The sequence below is a fragment of the Mixophyes fleayi genome, chromosome 7 (assembly GCF_038048845.1).
Source record: "Mixophyes fleayi isolate aMixFle1 chromosome 7, aMixFle1.hap1, whole genome shotgun sequence".
In the NCBI taxonomy this organism is placed as follows: domain Eukaryota; kingdom Metazoa; phylum Chordata; class Amphibia; order Anura; family Limnodynastidae; genus Mixophyes; species Mixophyes fleayi.
In genome coordinates, this window is record NC_134408.1 from 22,426,695 (window position 1) to 22,447,169 (window position 20,475).

Genomic DNA, 20,475 nt, shown 5'->3' on the forward strand with positions numbered 1-20,475 from the left:
CTAAGGACTCTTTTCTGTTCACGGGTCGGGCCTGGCATGCAGACGTGCAAACTATAAAGAAAAACATATGTGTAATCACTCGCTATCCAGAAACAGGATTGTTTACATCCTTTTAATCTACCCCTTTAATTTACTCATCATCATCATCATCATCATCATTTATTTATATAGCGCCAACATATTCCGTAGCGCTTTACAATTACTCATCTCGTTTAGTCCACATGTGCATATTTGAGTTGACTTTCTGTTTACATGGGGTGGCTGTGCTGTGAGTGCAGGTATTGTGCAAATTTGAAAGACTTTTCCTGCCGTTTGTGGACGTTAATCAAGTAGAAACAGAAGGGTAATTTTTCTACCATGGGATTCCTGCTCTATAGATGTCGGCTAACGCTTTTCTTATGTTAAAAAAAAATCTTTGAAACGCTGTATGTTTAGTACAGCTGCTGCCTCGTTCCCTCTGCATTTTGATGAGCTGTCTTTACTAGCAGTTTGGAAAACGGTCGACTTAATAAGAGTCTACAAGACGACAGAATAGAAATTTGAATGTACTGTGTTTGATAAACTCTACTAAAGAGTGTATTTAGCTAATTACCAAACCTAATTAGGGTCTGCTTAAATAAATAAGACCCATTAACCCCTTGATGCGTCATTCCTTCTCACATCTCGGTGTAATCTAGCGGCACTCTCAACAGCTCACCGTCCAATCAGGAATCAGGATCCGCACTGCATTGAACATATTATTATTATTATTATTATTATTATCATTTATTTATATAGCGCCACTAATTCCGAAGCGCTGTACAGAGAACTCACTCACATCAGTCCCTGCCCCATTGGGGCTTACAGTCTACATTCCCCAACACACACACACACACACACACACACACACAAAGAAGGGTCAATTTGTTAGCAGCCAATTAACCTACTAGTATGTTTTTGGAGTGTGGGAGGAAACTGGAGCACCCGGAGGAAACCCACGCAAACATGGGGAGAACATACAAACTCCTCACAGATAAGGTCATGGTTGGGAATTGAACTCATGACCCCAGTGCTGTAAAGCAGAAGTGCTAACCACTGAGCCACCGTACTGCCCTTCATAGAGCACTTTCTCCTTTATCTCCCTCTTCTGTGAGGTCATTAACAAGCAGGGGCAGGTTAGGCTGGGGAGCAGGGGGGCACTTGCCCCCCGGCCGGTCCCATAGTGGGCTACCTTGGGATGGGTCACTGGGCAATCTGTATTTTTTTTCCCTTCTAAAATAGTCTGCCGAGTCAGGTCTTGCCTCCCTCCATGGCCCCCCACCCCCCAGGCTAAAATTTGCCAGCCCTCCCCTGTTAACAAGTTTTTCATAGAGGATGGAGAAAACCTGGGTCCAATAACTTACAGAGCGAATCTGTAGTCTGTGCCCTGATGTTAGAGCACGTGTTCACATAATCTAACATAAGCTCAATATCTAAGCTATCATTATTGAACGTAAATCCAAAGAATTGCACAAGAGGAATAAATGTCAGCTGTTTTTTCCCCTCATCTACCAAACTGTAGATCAGGGGTGTCCAACCTTTTAGCTTCCCTGGGCCACATTGGAAGACGACGAGTTGGTTTGGGCCGCACATAAAATGCACTAACCCTAACGATAGCTGATCATCGAAAAAACCATAGAAAACATAGTTAACATATTAAACTTACTTGGAAATTAAGTTAGTAAGAGTTAGGAAACCTGTTGCAGAATCATGATTAAAGCAGTAGTCCCATTACCAGCTACAATTGAGCTTACCTGCATCTGTCCTTTAGTGGGGTTCGGGGAATTAAATGCCAAAAACTTTTTTTTCCCCTCTCTCTGCACCCATGAATCATTTTTTTTATTGACCAGTTTGAAATGGTCACCGATATAGGTAGCATCAGGAGGACTAATAGAAATCTACAGAGATTTAAAGATAGGGTGGCAGGAAAAATGGCTGATGGAGCAGCCTCCGATGAGGGTAACAGTGGGTGATATTTTCACCCTACTCAGCACTGCACATTTAAAATGGTTTAAAATATTAAAAATACAATCATCTCTTAATATTTATATTAGATACATACAGAGAACACAGCTAGTTCATAATTGCATGGTGCAGAAAGTCCAAATTCAGAGTAACAACAATAAGATACTGGATAATCTTTCACTGCTGCTGATAGTTCGCGCGGGTGACTCCCCTGTGCTGCGCTACGCAATGGATGTCGGGTGTGATGATGTCACCCCCCGACATTCACTGCAAGCACCACACGGAGGAGGAGACCAGGGAGGGAGCCGGAGCGCCAGCTGACGTGACCGCAAGGTAAGTATTTTCTTTTTTTTTTCTTGCAGGATTTTTTTTTTTCAGTGTTGCCCCCTTGCCACAACCAAAACTCCTGCTGGGCCACATTTACAGGCATGCTGGGCCGCATGCCGCAGGTTGGACAACCATGCTGTATATGTTTACAAGCTCACGATATGCAGCTCTCAAGTTATGTATTTTGTTATATATGTTATACATTAATTTTTATATCTACATTTTTTTTCTCCTCATACAATTTTCTCTATTTACATGTAATAGCGATAGCTTAAAGGTTAAACAATAAATATATGTCTCACCTTAAGGCTGTGTTTCACAGGCAATTTTTCGACTATTTGATTACATTTCCTGAGAGTAATTGCACAGAAGACGCTGGGCTACTCTGCTGCTCTGTGTAATGTCACGACACAGGTGCACTGTCTGTGCTGAAAAATCCCGCAAACAGGACTGATCGAATATATATCGCTCATAGACTATTCTAGTGAATGGCCGCGATTAATGGCGTTTGAGGGTTCATGCGCTGCTATTAAATGGCAGCATTGCACAAATGATGTCCGTGTTCACACTACATAGCGATTGAAAATTACCTGTGTAGATCACCCAATAGGAAACAATATTAGTACATGGGTAATTGCTGGTAAGGGATTGAAAATGACTTGTGTTGTCTAAAGGAGTAAAGCAGATTAATACAATTTGTTTAAAAAAATAATAGTGGAGGAAAAAAGTAAAATAAAACCAATAACACACAGAATTTATTTAAAACATTTATTATGACACTTTATTAGCGCGCATAATATCTAAAAAGGATAAATACTCAACGTCGTGGAATAGGTTGAGCAATAGATTTGTGTGGCTCCATTAATTACGTAAAAATAAAAAAGAGCATTGTTCACTCTTTTTATGTAATATACAAATTAAATAAAGGAACGTTTGTATGCAATATGCTGCCAGAAGAGCACTATTTATTCACAAAAAAAGCTACAATTCGCAAATGAATTAAAAAGTTATTCCCAGTGACCGCGGCTTAAGGAGAACGTGTAATAATTGATCCCACTGGAGGGGTTAAAACACATAATTTGTGAAGATCCCAACCCTCTTTATTAACTGACCTGGACTGTATCTATTTCAGTACACCACGACTGCACCCAGATGAGAATTACACCACGGGGGGGAATTCAATTGGCCGCGTTACTGTAAAAAGTAATGCGGTCTGCACACTTTTACTGTTATTACGGTAATAGTGCGCTTAAATACTGTTATTACGGTAATAGTGCGCTTAAATACTGTTATTATGGTAGTTTCAACGCCGGCTTTTAGCTCGCAGCTGAGAAAGCCGGGTTAAATTTACCGCCATAATGATAATAGGTTTGATGCTGCGTTACTTCGGGGGGAATTCAGTTCCCCCCACAGACAGCAATATATTGTATTTTTCAGCCATTATTTTTGCATCCAGTTTTCAGGCGTGTAAAATGCATACATGTCTTCAGGTGGCGCATAACATGTATTACTTTTGCAGAATAACGTAGCGTCGGTGGAAGCTGGATCCGATGTGATATTTAAATGGACTGTGGACGAGCGTTCATTTTTTACGTACTATAACACGGTCTTCAATGTAATCTACCAAACTGTAGATGTTTACAAGCTGACGGTATGCAGTTCTCATGTTATATATATTTATTTTCCATGTCTGTTGTTTTTATATTTTATACATTAATTATTATTCTTACATTGTTTTTTTTCCCCCTGGGACAATTTTCTTTCTACTTACATTGTTCTCCGCAGCTGACCGCCTCCAACCACGTCAGCAACGCCTCCGTCAGCTACAACGTCAAAGTAGAAAAGATGAACCCAATGTGTAGTCTTCAAGTCTCTGGCGCCCCAAGCGTTGTAACCCAGAATGCTTTGCTGGAACTCTCTGCAAACATACTTATTGACGCTGCAGTAGAAGCCACATTTCGGTAAACTTGACGCTCCCGTTTTCTTGCCAGTAGGCAGCAGAATTCCTTGGTTATGAGACTTCTCTTTTGTCGTATTTTTCAGATGGACGTTTGGCGATGGCAACCAGCAAGATTCCCATTTTAGGCCTCCGTATAACCAGTCGTTCACCGTTCCTGACCCATCCATCCATATGGTGCTTATCGAAAGTAATGTCACCCACACCTACAAGGAGACAGGTTAGATCCCGGGATTTAACATTCATAGAGAGTATTTTCGCACGCAGAACGCCTCTGGTGTTCTTGTTTTGTTGTTTGCCGCTAACAATGGATTACTAATTCCTAGTGAATTCATAGGGCAAAATGAACGCCTTCCTTGGATGTCTTGAGTCGCCTGTTCAGATATGATAGTTATTTACTGTCTAACGTCTTCTTTTTAAGTAATGTTTTCTTCTCGTTAGACTTGTACACATTCAGGGATTGTTCACCCCACATATATTTTAGGCTTGCCTGACTAGCATCAATATCACCCCTGATCTGGCCAGTGGTGTACAGTTACTGAATAAAGTTTTTTTGTTTTATTTTATTTATATTTTTATATATTAAAATAGGAGTTAAAATACCACTATCCTTTATTTCTATAGTACCAATATATTCTGCAGAGCTGTACAATCAGAGGAAACAATTTGAAACACCCCAATTAGCAATGCAGTAACTAAAAACGAAAGAGAAGGCGAGAGGATCCTGCTCCGTGGAGCTCACAATTTAAAAAAAAAAGACTTAGGTAGTAAAACGTATGGTAGAAGTGCTGGTTTTAGACAGTGGACCAGCCACATGTAAATCTCAAACATTTATATTGACATAATAGAAGAGTAATGTTCATATTACGATAATCGTCAGTAGTAGATTATGTCAGTAACCATATAAAAAGTTTGACGTTGTATGTATATAAGCAGTCTTATAATGCTTGTTATTATTTATATGTTCTGCAATAATGATTGTATTTTCTGCAGGGGCATACAATATGACGCTGGTTGTATTCAGCCAGTATGAAAACATGTCGAAGATGATCCCACTGCAAGTTCAAAACTACTTGACCAACCTAACTATTGGAACTGATGCTGAAGTCTTGGTCAGTGGAAGACCGGTGGTTTTTCAAGTAATAGCCGAACCATCACCGTTTGGTGTCCTATACTCTTGGGACTTAGGTGACGGTTCCTTCCAGCCAAACAGCAGTGAACCAACAATGAATTACACCTACGACAGCAAAGGGACGTATAATGTCAGTGTTCTGGCCCTGAACTACATCAGTGAAGTATGGGCCATAAGGACCTTTCGTGTCTATGAAGAGATTACCGGTTTGGTTGTGTCTTCGGATGAACCCACTGAGAAAGGTTTGCAGACGTTTGTTAATGCCTCGGTGGAAACTGGGGACGATATCGATTGGAGATTTAACATGGGTGATGGCTATATCCGAGAGGTTAATGATCCTATGATAAACTATACATATTGTAAAGATGGAAATTATACCGTCAATGTCACTGCGAGCAATCCGGTGAACTCCTTGTCCCAGACCCTTCAAGTCCACGTGTATCTCTTACAAGTTTTTAAAATAGAGCCCTCTACTTGTATCCTGGAAAATGCAAATGTGACCCTAACTGCATATGTTACGGGAGACTATGAAAACTATATCTTCAACTGGACCGTTGGCAATGGTTCTTCAAGTGTCTCCATCTATGGTGGCCCATCAGTGTCGTATAACTTTTCAACAAGTGGAATATTCCCTCTTTCCCTCATTCTCTCAAGCCAAGTGAACAAAGCTTACTACTACACCAACATTTGCGTAGAACCAGAAATTGTCAATGTTACCTTATTACCAGCTCGGCAAAATGTGAGTCTGGGCAACGAGAGTTACTTTCAAGTGATTGTCTTCCCTCATTACCAGTATCGATACATATGGGATTTTGGGACTAATGGTTCTAAATATCCCGGTGGAACAGAAATCAGTTTCACTTACAAAGTTCCTGGTGTGTATCAAGTCACGGTGTCTGTGTTCAACAATGTTTCCTTCCACAATGGAACAGCCTTTGTAGACATCCAAGAACCAATTGGAACAATCAAGATTGAACACAATGGGACAGCTGTTCTTGAACTAGATCAGGTGTACCTATATACAGCTGTGGGAAGCGGGACAAAGGTTGGGCATCATTGGGATTTTGGAGATGGCATCACTGACGAAGGTCAGTCAGTCGCTCATGTATATAACTCCACGGGAAGCTTTGCCATCACCTTAAATAGCTTTAATGGCGTAAGTAGCAGCAGAACTCATATGAATGTCACAGTGAAGGCTAGGATACAGGGGCTGTCTATGAATGCCACCAGGACAATAGTTGCTTTAAATGGCTCAGTTACCTTCTACGCTTTCCTCCAGGTTGGGGAGGCTGTTCGATACTCCTGGATACTATGTGATCGATGCTCACCTATATTTTGTAATTCCACGATTTCATACACTTTCCGCTCTGTTGGAACGTTTAATGTCATAGTGACAGCTGAGAATGAACTTGGTTCCTTACAGGACAGTATTATTATTTATGTCTTGGAAATGATCGGAGGGCTTCAAATTCTGACAGGGGACTTGGTCGATGATTGCTGTTATCCGACCAACAGAAGTCTACCTCTACAGGCCACAGTAAAGGATGGGACCAACATCTCGTACACTTGGCTCATCATGAGGAATGACAGTGTTGTTGAGAGTGGTGCTGGGAAGACCTATCGGTTTACCAGTCTGCAGACGGAAACGTACACCATCGTCCTGAAAGCTGTCAATATGTTGGGAAATGCAAATACCAGCATAAGTGTAACGTTTGTGGAGAACATTGGCCAAGTTCAACTCTTTGCCTATCCTAACCCAGCTGCTGTTAACACCACGGTCAACATTAGTATGTGTCTGAGCAGTGGGTCTGGGGTTATGTACACTTGGTATCTGGAAAGCAGGATCACAGTTACAACTGAATCCTTTGTTCTCTATCATTTCCAAAGCCCTAATCCCAAGGAGGTGCTTGTAGTCGCCAACAACACATTAGACGTAGTCAACTCAACAATTACCATCTTTGTTCAAGAGCCAATTGAAGGATTGTCCATTATAAGTCCGCATCATAAAGGAGATTATGTATCCACAGGAACTGACCTGGAGCTTGTTGGTAATGTCCAACATGGCACAAATGTGTCTTGGACTTGGAATATTCCTGATGCTGAAGGAAAGAGGGCCTTTGCGTTTTTTAACAAATCTGGGTTCTCCGTAATTAGCCTCAATGCATCAAATGACGTGAGCTGGGAAATTGCCCATAAAAATATCACTGTGCAAGATAAAATAGTTGGTCTAAAGCTGCTGGTAAGCGAGATGGTGGTGGAGCCCGGCCAGATTGTCACCTTCAACGTCAGTTTGTCGGCTGGTACTTCTGTAAGCTATGAGTTGACGATAAATGGAGATTTCTCTATTTTACTTAACGGCAGCTGTTACACGCATGAATTCACAAAAATCGGTGGCTACCCTGTAACGGTGGTAGCGCATAACCAGGTGAGCGAAGAACGGGACACCGTGATGATCTCTGTGCTTGAAGCTATAAAGAATTTAAACATTCTAAACTGTTGTGAGGTCGCCATACCAGCCAAGATCGAGAAGAGCTTCAGAGCGGAGGTCAGCAATGGCTCGCTAGTTGCCTACACCTGGCAGTTTGATTTGCAGGGTCACGCTGCGACTAGCTTGGCAGGCAGAAATGTGACCTACACCCCGATGACTGTGGGCATTCTGAAAATCCACTTGAGTGCCTCAAATGCTTTGGGCAGTCTGAACATCTCAAAAGTTATAATAGTTCAAGAACTGATTGTTGGTGTGAGTTTGAAACCTGCTAATGCATTTGTCAATAGAAGTGTCACTTTTAATGCTGTTGTACAACCAAGCCCTCTGGATGTTAGGTTTGAGTGGACGTTCGGGGATAATACTCCTGCCTTGGTGACTTACACAGCAGCTGCCAATCATACTTACCAAACACCAGGGGACTTCCAGGTGAAGGTCAATGCCTCTAACCTAATCAGCTTTTGGATCACCGACATGACCGTTACCACGCGGATTCTGGAGTGTGAGGAACCAGAGGTGCAGCTGGAGCTGCCTACTCAAGTCATCATGAGGAGATCCCAAAAGAATTATATTGAGGCTAGGATCGATCTGCGTGAATGCATCAGCTATAAAACAGAACACCTATGGGAAATATTCAGAGCTCCTAGCTGCCTCCACTACCATAAGTCTGACGAAGTTCGTCTTCAAAATGTTGATATGAGCAGACCCCAGCTGGTGGTACCCAAGCTAGCTCTGGATATTGGAAACTATTGCTTTGTGTTCTCGGTGTCCTTCGGGGACACACCCCTGTCCAGAAGCAGTTTTGCCAATGTTACCATGATGCCGAGCAAATTGGTGCCCATTATTGATGGTGGATCGTATCGGGTTTGGTCAAGCAGTCGTGATTTAATATTGGATGGAAAAAAGTCTTATGACCCAAACCTAGAAGAAGATGGACAGACTGCCCTGATATATAAATGGTCTTGCACAGCATTTACAAAGGTGAGAGCATTGCTTTTCATAAGTGTGTGCCAACTTACTATGCCAATGGTTTTTGCTATAACACATTCATGGCAACAAATGGAATCTATAATAACCATTCGTAGTTACCACACAATACAATGGTATGAGATTTAGTAGGATACAAAGGTGTTTGAAGTTCAAAATAGTTCTTGCTTTAAGTGTACCCATAACCTTTACCAGATGAGGGCAGCCTTTTTGTGAGCCAATATTCTTGATAATGCAGCCTATACACCAAAAACCAGGGCCATCGCTGCAAAAAAATTTGTGTGTCACACATTGGATTGGTTATGTCACTGGGAACGAGTAACATCAATGATGAAATTTGTGAGGCAGCACAAGGGACTAGTGACCGTGTTGGTCCAGCCCACCAAATGTCTTTATCCGCTGTGTGTAGTTGTCAGTTTAAAACGGTACAGTGGTGGCATTTTAAAATTTCTTTAAAGAACTTTGTGGCATGTATAATGAAGGAACCCTGTGTGTCTGTGTTTGCATTCTAGAACCTTGAAAGTTTTACCTGCAGTTCAAAGGTCACTTCAGATCTGGGTGAATGGTGCATTCACAAGTCGAACCTGCAAGCGGATGTGGAGTACACGTTTTTTCTGACCGTCAGCAAACCTGGCAGGAACGCAGAATCCACCAATCAAACGGTCAGTGACTAATGATACACTGATACTTTCCATATTCTCCTTCAGCTAGTCCCTGTAAGCCAAACTTCCCCTGTAAAGGGGACAAGCAAAGGGCTGTATGTAACTTACAAAGGTTGTTGGAGTAGTTGTACACAGTAATCTACAGGGGAGTTTGCAAGTAAGATACGAGACATTGATTCTCGATATTATTCTTCAAGTACCCCCAATAGGTAATATAACCCATACCAGTGCATGGGGCTCATTATTCTGTATTACATGCTAATATCTTTTATCGTATAAAGGTTTCACATTTGCAGGGACTGTACAATGGTAATAAAAAATGATATATGATCACTCTACAAGGAATAGAAACACTGGTTTATTTTCTGATTACTGCACTGATCTCTGCTTAAGCATTATTATATAGGTGAAACGCGCCCTTCTTTTTGTTGCAGGTGTTAATAAAGAAGGGTAGTGTGCCTATCGTGTCGCTGAAGTGCGTATCGTGCAAAGCGCAATCCGTGTATGAAGTGAGTGCCAGCTCCTATATTTATCTGGAAGGATCCTGCACGAACTGTCACAATGAGGCCAGATCTGGGGTGAGATCATCATACCGCTTGCTTGTTATAACGATGACAGGGCATTTACCCAGAGCTTTATATAGCTTTTCTCTTTCCTACCATTGGGGGACACTGCGAGACATTGGGGGGGTAGGATTGTGCAATATTCATTCTAAATCATATATTAATATTTGAAGTGCTTAAATTCCATGTTTTAAGATTCAGATTAAGATTCTGTTGTTCAGCCCAAGCCTTGATTTACTTATTGGAATTAAGCAGCTTAGGTCTAAATAATAAACTTTGATCTGTAATTTTAACTCTGTGTCCTGCACCATAAACTTACAGAAAATATGGATTTAATTTTGGTTTCTTGTAACCTGAGTCTTGCTTGAAACCTGTTGTTCACTGAATGGGTTGGGGGTCATTCCTATTATTTATGTGAAATACTTCACTTTGGCCTGGCTCTTTTATTGCGGCATTATTGTTGTTGTTGTTGTAGTTTTAGTCACCAGCTTAGGCTCTCTTACTCCTGTGGAATCTAAAGGATCATGACGTTTCTGTATACTATCAAGTTATTTGGTCTATGTTTCTAGTTAAAGTCTTTTCTTGACAGAGGTGGACAGCTCAGAGCTTCAGCAACAAGACCTTGGTCCTCAACGCCAGCACCACAACCACCGGAGACCGCGAGATGAACCTGGTGCTCAGACAGGGAGTGTTAAAAGACGGAGAGGGGTACACATTTACTCTTCATGTCAGTGACCCTACCATGGAGGAAGAGGGGTTCGCTTCCATAGATCTGCTTCCCAACAGCCCACCTTCCGGAGGATCCTGTTCGATCCATCCCAATGGGACCATACAAGCTCTGACCACGCCAGTCCACTTTAATTGTACAGGTCAGCGCCGTATGAACCCAAAACACGATACACAGAACACAGTCACAAAATAGAAAACAAGTAGGCAAGAAAAAAATTGCAAATACCTACAGCAACCAATTAGAAGTTTGCTTTCATTTGTAGAATCCCTACATAAAAATAAATGATCTGGTTGCTACGGGTAACAGTACCTCTATCCTGGGCACCAGTTTTCATGAATGTTCCCTGATGTGTATGATTACATCCATAATATAAATAAAATATTCAAGTATATAGAAATAGAATGTTGTAGTACTCGTTCGCCTCTGGAGGAATCATGGAGGGTTTGAAAGAGCTGGAGATCTGATGAGCCTTATCGATTTATCATATCATCATCATCATCATCATTTATTTATATAGCGCCACTGATTCCGCAGCGCTGTACAGAGAACTCATTCACATCAGTCCCTGCCCCATTGGAGCTTACAGTCTAAATTCCCTAACACACACACAGACAGACAGACAGAGAGAGAGACTAGGGTCAATTTTGATAGCAGCCAATTAACCTACCAGTATGTTTTTGGAGTGTGGGAGGAAACCGGAGCACCCGGAGGAAACCCACGCAAACATGGGGAGAACATACAAACTCCACACAGCATAACATCATATGCTACAACACCCATGTTCAATGGAGAGGAGTGCCATGGCTCTCTCCATGTCTGAGAAATATTATTGTAGATCTTTCAGTACATGTGCCCAGTACATTTTGAAGGTCACTATGTGCAGAGTTTGTCTCTCTTTGTAGGGTGGAGGGACACCGAGGATGGGGTGTCCCTTGTGTTCATTCTGAGAGCTAAGCGATGCCGGCCTGGCCATTGCGATGACTTCTGGGTCTACAAAGGCATCCGGGCAGAGCACAGCACCTTCCTGCCTGTAGGCTACCACGGGTCCAACTCCTTGGTGGAACTTTCCATACTGGTGCAGGACCAGCAGGGGGCAGTGGCTGTGGCATTAAACCAGTAAGTGGATCAAGAAAGTAGATATTCATTCTTCATCTATTCATACGTGGGGATAGTTTGTAAAAGAGGAGGAATGGAAACTTTTGCCTTACCAGTAAATTTTTTTGCCTATTTAAAATAATTATGCTGGGTACGTTTTCACACCCTATATGTGAAATGGCCACAAGAGTGTGTTTGTTATATTTTATCAGGTGATTTCAGGCAGAAGTCCTTTTTCGCCTGTATTCTACAATGTTATTACTATTTTTTGTGTAATAGAATATGAAGTTAAAATGATCAAGAACACTTTCAGATTCCTCCACTTTGCAGACTGTCCCCCATAATGACATATTGATTTTGGGCAACGCTGCACCTGTTTCTTCATGTGATATTTCCTTGTATACAGCTCCCTGGTTATTGCCATGCCCGTCGTCCACAACGGCTTCCCTAGCCTTGCACATTGGTTACAGAACCTCACGGACACCGCCCTGCAGGGCTTGCTGAAGCAGGGGGACCCCCAGCATGTGGCAGAGTATTCTTTGGCTCTCATCACCGTTCTCAATGAGGTGAACAATCTGCTGTATTCCTCTCTCTTCATTGATCCAATAAAACCTTAAGATGACAGGTGTGTGCATCCCATGTGTATCACCTCTCACTGTACAAAGGGAACTGATGACAGATTCTGAGATTCCGAAGTTGCCATGGCTACCTGGGTTGTCATCATTAGTTCATGTCATTAAAGCCAGCTGAAAAAGCCGATCAACACATGTAGTATTATTATCATTATTATTTCAAACAGATAAATGTAATCGTTAAATACTATATTCTTCTTGGACATAAAATAGGTTTGTTTTGCCAAGCAGTCTTTGGGAATGCAACATGAATGGTGTAAAGCACGTTTATTGGTAACATGATATTCAAAAGAAAGGTCTCTGGCCACTCCATTGAAATTTACTTAAAACATCTTGGGTTAATTAAAATAAATGTTATAGCATTTGTTGGGCAACATGTGGCCCTCCGAGCCTTCACCTGCGGCCCCCAGCTCCTTCCTGCGTTATTATCCAATTTCTTACTTATGCTTCTAATTCTTGTTTAAAATGCCGGACGATATGTTATTTTGGATAGGTGTCTTGTTCTTTGATTAAATGTATTGTTCCAAATTATTACTGAGCTCTGTGGCCCTTTATGAAGGTTAGATTACTGTCCAAGTGGCCCCGGAAGTGTAATCTAGGTGCTGTCACTGCTTTACAGTTATAGTTTCGTAGCTGAGCCCTGTGCACAGTTAGACCTCACTTGAGAAAAGATCGGCTCACTGAAATTTAACAAATAATGTTTGCTTACACAAATAGTTACAAACTCAAGCACAGTATTTAGAGTACAAAGATTCACTAAACATACTTGAGCTCATTAGTGTCCTTTGGGGGGAATTCAATGCCCCCCGAAGTACCGCCGCGTTACAGATATTACCATTATTACGGTAATATTAACCCGGCTTTCTCTGAGCTGCGAGCAAAAAGTCGGAGTTAGAACTACCGTAATAACAGTAATTACGCGCACTATTACCGTAATAACGGTAATACTTTTAGCGTGGCTGTACTTTGGGGGGGAATTGAATTCCCCCTTAGTGTCTTATTTAAGTATTTTACTTGATTTTGGGCATTGGCTGACACCGCTCTGTCTCCTCTCAGTATGAACAGGTTAATAACACACACGAGGAGGCCAGCAAGTTGAACCTGGGTATTGTACGTCAGAAAATCACAGACGCCCTTATATCCCTGAAAGTGAACACCGTGGATGATATACGACAGATCACAGCCGTGCTTGCGCAGTGTACGGTAAGAAACAAGAGCCGCATGGCAAAGGGCATGCTGGGATTAAAGTGTACCCATTGCCTATGCACAGTGGAGGCAGCCGTTTTGTGTGGTGAATCAGTATTCAGGAGAATGAAGCCTGTCATTTCAGTATGTGAAAGCTAAAACGGAATAGCCCAAGGTCTGACTCATGTCTCACTCCTATTGATCGGTAGGGTGTGTTCTCCGACAAAATGGCCGCCACCTATATATGTTTACAGCATGGTACACATCCTGGTACGCTGTAAGGGAGTGGTGTAAATAGAGTGATTGGAATGTGGTGTTACTGCACATATTGCCACACTTTGACACTGTCATTTTCTCCAACATTAAAATATTGTAACCCATGTTAGAAGGGCCCTCCTTACTGTCTGTCTCAAAGTCTACACCTCGCCTTCCTCGTCAGCATTGTATGTACGTAGTCTGGTTTTTATGTAGTATTTGTTTCGTTTTTTTGATGATGACCAGAAGCGTATCTTCTCGTCTGTCTCAAGGTGGCCAGCAAAGAATTGGCCTGTACCTTTTGTCAGCGGAAAACTCTCAACAAACTGGAGGCCATGATGAACATTCTGCAGAACGAAACGACGCAAGGGATGATGACCCCAACTACCATCGCAGACAATATCCTGAATATCATGGGTGAGCCCTTACGGAGAGGAGACGTTCTTGTAGAACTTTACTGGTTGATGAAGTGGTTCTGGAGGTGTAGCCATATCGTCAGATATATCTGTGCTTGCTGGGCTAGTATTGATACTGGATTGAAATAATAACTGCAATAACTTTTTACTGCTTATAAATTGTGTATTTTTGTTTTTTTTTATGTTGGCCTTTATGGCTGTAGCTTCATTGGATGGGACTGAACATCAACTGAATCTCCAGAGCAGTTGTATCTCAAATTATCCCAATTACTTTACCAACGCTTTTGATTTTGTGATTAAACTTGCCCTGTGCATATATCCATGATCATTTCGGTCCCGATAGGCTTCCTGTGTACGGACCTTTACATTACTTATAAGCCAGGTTGAAGTGCAACCCCTTGTACCAAGCCGAGTTCTCATCACAAGGTCTCGGGTTAGTGGTAACCCATATAAAGGCGTCTTCTGCCTCTTGTCTCAAGGGCCAAGTGCCACGATTAAGCACAGACAGCGAAACGTGCGTATGCTCCTGCTGCCTGTCTGATTATAGGGGTCCTCTCATATATACTTCATTGCTCCAATAGATTCACAGTTAGATAGAGCTTACTAGGTATATAGCAAGACACGATTTGATCTTATACCAGCTATTAAATCCTGTAGGAATACATATTCTATTAGGGTAATTTACCTTTTTCTTGCGGCTATAGCATTAATCATGTATGGGATGTGAATTACATATCTACTAACCCAGGCTCAATTGTTTGCATATTAGGGTTATTAGAGTATCAGAATAATCCCCAAATCACATTATATACAGGGCTTTTGGCGTATCCAGCTAATTTTAAAGCCCACAGTTGTTTTATGGAGAATATAATTTTATACTTCGCTGATCTTCACAGCTGAATAAAAATTAAGTTTTAATTTATTTACTCATCTCTCTCTTTTTTTTTATATATATATATATATATATATATATATATATATATATATATATACATATATATATATATATATATCTCTACTATATAAATGCCTAGTGGCGTGTGTGAAAAAAAAAAACCAAGCTGCAGCGCCACCTGCTGGGCAGAGTTATACACTGACCTATATATTTCTTGAAGGAGAAGTGACAGTTGGGAGTGGTTGCCGGGGGTGACAGTGGGGCGTTTTTAACACCTTAAGTAGCTTGATGAAGGATGTGGCGATGAAGATGAAGGATGAGGTGATGGAGAAAAATGATGAGGTGGTGACATGTGGACAAAACCACGTTAAAAAAGGGCGCTTGCGTCGGGAAGTAACGCTCTTCCCCTGAGGAGGCCTGGGCTATAGCCCAAATGCATGACAACCTTTTTAACACCTTAAGTAGCTTGATTTGACTAGAATGCATGAGTATCATGCACGGGTTAACTTGTGTGTGTGTGTGTGTGTATATATATATATATATATATATATATATATATATATATATATATATATATATATATATATATATATATATATATATATATATAGAGAGAGAGAGAGAGAGAGCAATAGTGCACCTAATAAACTTTCTTTTTTTCTTGTTGCTCAATGGCCGAGTTGCCAGATCTATGTCCATAATGGCCACACACATTTGTGGTGAAATCTGAAGTAGGCACAGTTTGTACGGTCGGATAATGACTGCAGACATACTGCTGTTATCTCCTGTCTGGATCTTCAGACGTTGACCGGAACCAGTGGTTCCATACATACTGTTTTAGAAGACTTAATGTCCGCATGTATGGACACCTTAAGTCTCCTCTACCCACTGCTGATCCATTGTGCATGAATATTTTCTTCCACAGTGGTACACTGAGGCACCTTACCCACTGGTGTCTTAAATCCGCATGTAGTCATAGAGGAGCATTATTATTATTATTATTATTATTAATTTTTATTTATAAGGCGCCACAAGGCGTCCGCAGCGCTGTACAGAGACAAACAAATTACAATACAATGGGAGACAGCACAGAACAGTAAGCACAGCAACTCAGTAAGCTCAATGCACAGCTAGAGAGGGCGGGGAAGGGGGAGGTAGGATCCGCAAATGACAGGGCCCAAGAAGGAGGGCGCGGAAGACAGGGAGACCCCCAGTGGGGAAGAGGGAGCGAGAGTGGACATGGAGTGAAGCCTCGAGGAGGAGGGCTAAGTAGCTGGAGAGCAGAGTTAGAAGTGGTGGAAACAGGAGGAGAGATGGCATGTATTGGCCGCAATGACCCAATACCCACATACGAAAAGTTTTTTATTATCGTTTTCTTAGATCTTGGCAAACGTATCCTTATAGAATCTTTGCTTATATGTACTATAATAATAGTACAGTACATATTTTAAAACACTGGTTGTCTCATTGCCACATAATTTCATATATCTAATTTTTATCTCCAAACCACTGTCCCCATTTTTTCCGATTGTGCTAGAATCAATTTACATAGTCAGTCGACCATTGTAATTGCTCCATTTTAACGTACTGGGTATTTCTAAGAATTAGCGCCCAGGTTGCTAAGCAACAGCACTGAAACTGCAGATATTCGTTTATTGGTTGAAAAAATAATCACGCATCGCACATAAAATAATTTTTTCTGTTGTAGATCAAAGTTGTGTTTTTTCCTCCATAAAGTTTGGTCATTTTTTAAATAAAATAAAATGTAATTTCATTTGTCTAATCAAGCTTGTGAGTGAACATTTTTTTTTTGCTTAAATGAGACTGGAAGAGCAATAAATATTCCAGAGAAACCTTTTCCTGCTGCAGCTATTGAACCGTGCTAATTACACAGGAGGAATTATATACAGAGCATTAATTATGTCATTGGGCTTAAACACGAGGCTGGGTAAGAAAGAGTTCATGGTGAATTATGAGTTCTCTCCTTGTGGAGGGTGGGAGGGGGGATTTATAGTGACAACATTGTAAAGGGCTTCTAGAGATATAGGGAAGATCTATCATTTGTCAGATATTTAATTGTGTGAACTAAAGCCAACCTATGATTCAGAATTTGACATCAGGCTCGGCCAGACCATATGTGCGCTCGATAAATTTGTACAGATGTTGGTCACTATATATTCAGAAAGTTGTCTCTTGGCTGAGTTTATACTCTAGTCTATAGACATATATTTGCATTGTACTTATTACATCCTATGATCTTCCTCCCTTCTCTCCCTCTTCCTCCCGATCCCTTCTCTCCCTCTTCCTCCCCGATCCCTTCTCTCCCTCTTCCTCCCCGATCCCTTCTCTTCCCCCTTCTCTCCCCGATCCCTTCTCTCCCTCTTCTCTCCCCGATCCCTTCTCTCCCTCTTCTCTCCCCCTTCTCTCCCCGATCCCTTCTCTCCCTCTTCTCTCCCCCTTCTCTCCCCGATCCCTTCTCTCCCTCTTCTCTCCCCGATCCCTTCTCTCCCTCTTCCTCCCCGATCCCTTCTCTCCCTCTTCCTCCCCGATCCCTTCTCTCCCTCTTCCTCCCCGATCCCTTCTCTCCCTCTTCCTCCCCGATCCCTTCTCTCCCTCTTCTCTCCCCGATCCCTTCTCTCCCTCTTCTCTCCCCGATCCCTTCTCTCCCTCTTCTCTCCCCGATCCCTTCTCTCCCTCTTCTCTCCCCGATCCCTTCTCTCCCTCTTCTCTTCCCCCTTCTCTCCCCGATCCCTTCTCTCCCCGATCCCTTCTCTCCCCGATCCCTTCTCTCCCCGATCCCTTCTCTCCCCGATCCCTTCTCTCCCCGATCCCTTCTCTCCCCGATCCCTTCTCTCCCCGATCCCTTCTCTCCCCGATCCCTTCTCTCCCCGATCCCTTCTCTCCCCGATCCCTTCTCTCCCCGATCCCTTCTCTCCCCGATCCCTTCTCTCCCTCTTCTCTCCCCGATCCCTTCTCTCCCTCTTCTCTCCCCGATCCCTTCTCTCCCCGATCCCTTCTCTCCCTCTTCTCTCCCCGATCCCTTCTCTCCCTCTTCTCTCCCCGATCCCTTCTCTCCCTCTTCTCTCCCCGATCCCTTCTCTCCCTCTTCTCTCCCCGATCCCTTCTCTCCCTCTTCTCTCCCCGATCCCTTCTCTCCCTCTTCTCTCCCCGATCCCTTCTCTCCCTCTTCTCTCCCCGATCCCTTCTCTCCCTCTTCTCTCCCCGATCCCTTCTCTCCCTCTTCCTCCCCGATCCCTTCTCTCCCCGATCCCTTCTCTCCCCGATCCCTTCTCTCCCCGATCCCTTCTCTCCCCCTTCTCTCCCCGATCCCTTCTCTCCCTCTTCTCTCCCCGATCCCTTCTCTCCCTCTTCTCTCCCCGATCCCTTCTCTCCCTCTTCTCTCCCCGATCCCTTCTCTCCCTCTTCTCTCCCCGATCCCTTCTCTCCCTCTTCTCTCCCCGATCCCTTCTCTCCCTCTTCCTCACCGATCCCTTCTCTCCCTCTCCCTCCGCGACCCCTTCTCTCACTCTCCCTCTCCCTCCGCGACCCCTTCTCTCACTCTCCCTCTCCCTCCGCGACCCCTTCCCTCACTCTCCCTCCCCCTCCGCGACCCCTTCTCTCGCTTTCCCTCTCCCTCCCCATCCGCGACCCCTTCTCTCGCTTTCCCTCTCCCTCCCCCTCCGCGACCCCTTCTCTCGCTCTCCCTCTCCCTCTGCGACCCCTTCTCTAGCTTCCCTCCATACACTAATAAGTAAGATATACATATTTATGTTAGAATAAATGGAGAAGTGGGCAGTGCTTTGAACCAAGTTCACATCTTGCTTTCAGAATCAGGACTCAAGAAGTACAGAAAGCCATGTGGGCTAATGCCTCCACATTCAGTATGTGAATGTAAATTTGCCCTGTGCACTTATGAAGGATTTGCTCATTTGTGTTGGTTTGTCTTCTAGTTATAGGGGGCCACCTGAATCAGCCATGTTTGACTGACTTCTTATTACATGTTCAACCCTTCATAAAGAGGAAGTCAAAATAGGCTACACATTTCCAGCACCTCTGTGTTCCTCTTGAATTGCCATTTTTGTTTTTGGATAAGTCATGCTGTTGATATTTATTTATTTACTTTTGTAAAGATTATTGCTATAATCCCGTTTCCATTACAGGAGATGTCATCTACCTTGTAAATACCAAATCCTCTGTTCACAGAGGAGGGAAGCTGTGTGATGGCGTCAACACTGTAATCGTGGCCTCCGAGGCTTACAACCTCTCCTCCGACCTCATGCGGATTATGATGAAATCCAGGGTGCTGAATGAGGAACCCTTGACCCTGCAGGGGGGAGAGATCCTGGCCCAGGGCAAGCGATCGGATCCTCTCAACCTGCTCTGCTACAGTAATAGGACAGGCTGCCAGTTCTTCATCCCACAAGGGTTTAACAGCACTTTCCCAGACCTAACAGACATCATTCAGGTCATGTTCCAAGTAGACTCCAATCCGTACCCCTTCGGCTTCATCAACAACTACACTGTGTCCACCAAAGTAGCTTCCATGGAGTTCCAGACTAGTAATGGGAGCCAGATCCCCGTTGAGAGCTTGGATTCCGAGAAGGCCATCACGGTCAGTGTCGCCAACAGCACCGGCGTCGGTAACATCACGGCGGGTGTGGCTTCCATCGAGAGCCTACGTTCGGTGAAAGTGATGGTCAAAGCAGAGAGCAGTAACGAGAACGCGGGCCTCCATATACAGCTCACTTATAAGGTGCAGGATGGTGAGTGAGTGACTTTATTCTGTGCATTTCATTTTAAGAACAGAAATAAGAAGACGGCTTCTTGTACATAAGAGCCATCAGTTTAAATGACGACTAATTTCCATAGTTTCAATTGTCATACATACAGTTAAAATGCATAGCTCGCTCTAACCCTGGCTTTCCACTGCAGCTTTGTTAAAGATGTAAGTTTAAATTTTTCTCTGCTCTATTATAAAAAGCAGTAGCCTCCCCCCCAAAGCTCTTAAACAATGTAGAAAGAGATCAGACAAAAAAGTTGAAATGTTAAAGCACAGCATGTCAGTAATTTAATAGACAAGGTCACTGTTTATGTATTAACCTTTCTATTATGTCTGAGAATGTAAGCCAAAATGAATAAATATATTTAATATAAACATCAGTTATTTGAAG

At 42.8% G+C, this 20,475-nt stretch overlaps 1 protein-coding gene across 2 annotated transcripts in view; it reads left to right on the top strand.

Moving 5' to 3' along the window:
• Nucleotides 1-20,475, top strand: part of PKD1 (polycystin 1, transient receptor potential channel interacting) — a 99,120-nt gene that overhangs the window by 52,871 nt on the left and 25,774 nt on the right. For both annotated transcript variants that reach the window (XM_075179321.1, XM_075179322.1), the window contains exons 11-22: nucleotides 3,830-3,961; nucleotides 4,096-4,271; nucleotides 4,354-4,487; nucleotides 5,261-8,865; nucleotides 9,384-9,533; nucleotides 9,968-10,111; nucleotides 10,686-10,965; nucleotides 11,729-11,942; nucleotides 12,328-12,487; nucleotides 13,610-13,756; nucleotides 14,266-14,410; nucleotides 19,465-20,067. In XM_075179321.1, coding sequence (XP_075035422.1) covers nucleotides 3,830-3,961; nucleotides 4,096-4,271; nucleotides 4,354-4,487; nucleotides 5,261-8,865; nucleotides 9,384-9,533; nucleotides 9,968-10,111; nucleotides 10,686-10,965; nucleotides 11,729-11,942; nucleotides 12,328-12,487; nucleotides 13,610-13,756; nucleotides 14,266-14,410; nucleotides 19,465-20,067 — 5,890 coding nt within the window. The remainder of the gene's footprint in view (nucleotides 1-3,829; nucleotides 3,962-4,095; nucleotides 4,272-4,353; nucleotides 4,488-5,260; nucleotides 8,866-9,383; nucleotides 9,534-9,967; nucleotides 10,112-10,685; nucleotides 10,966-11,728; nucleotides 11,943-12,327; nucleotides 12,488-13,609; nucleotides 13,757-14,265; nucleotides 14,411-19,464; nucleotides 20,068-20,475) is intronic.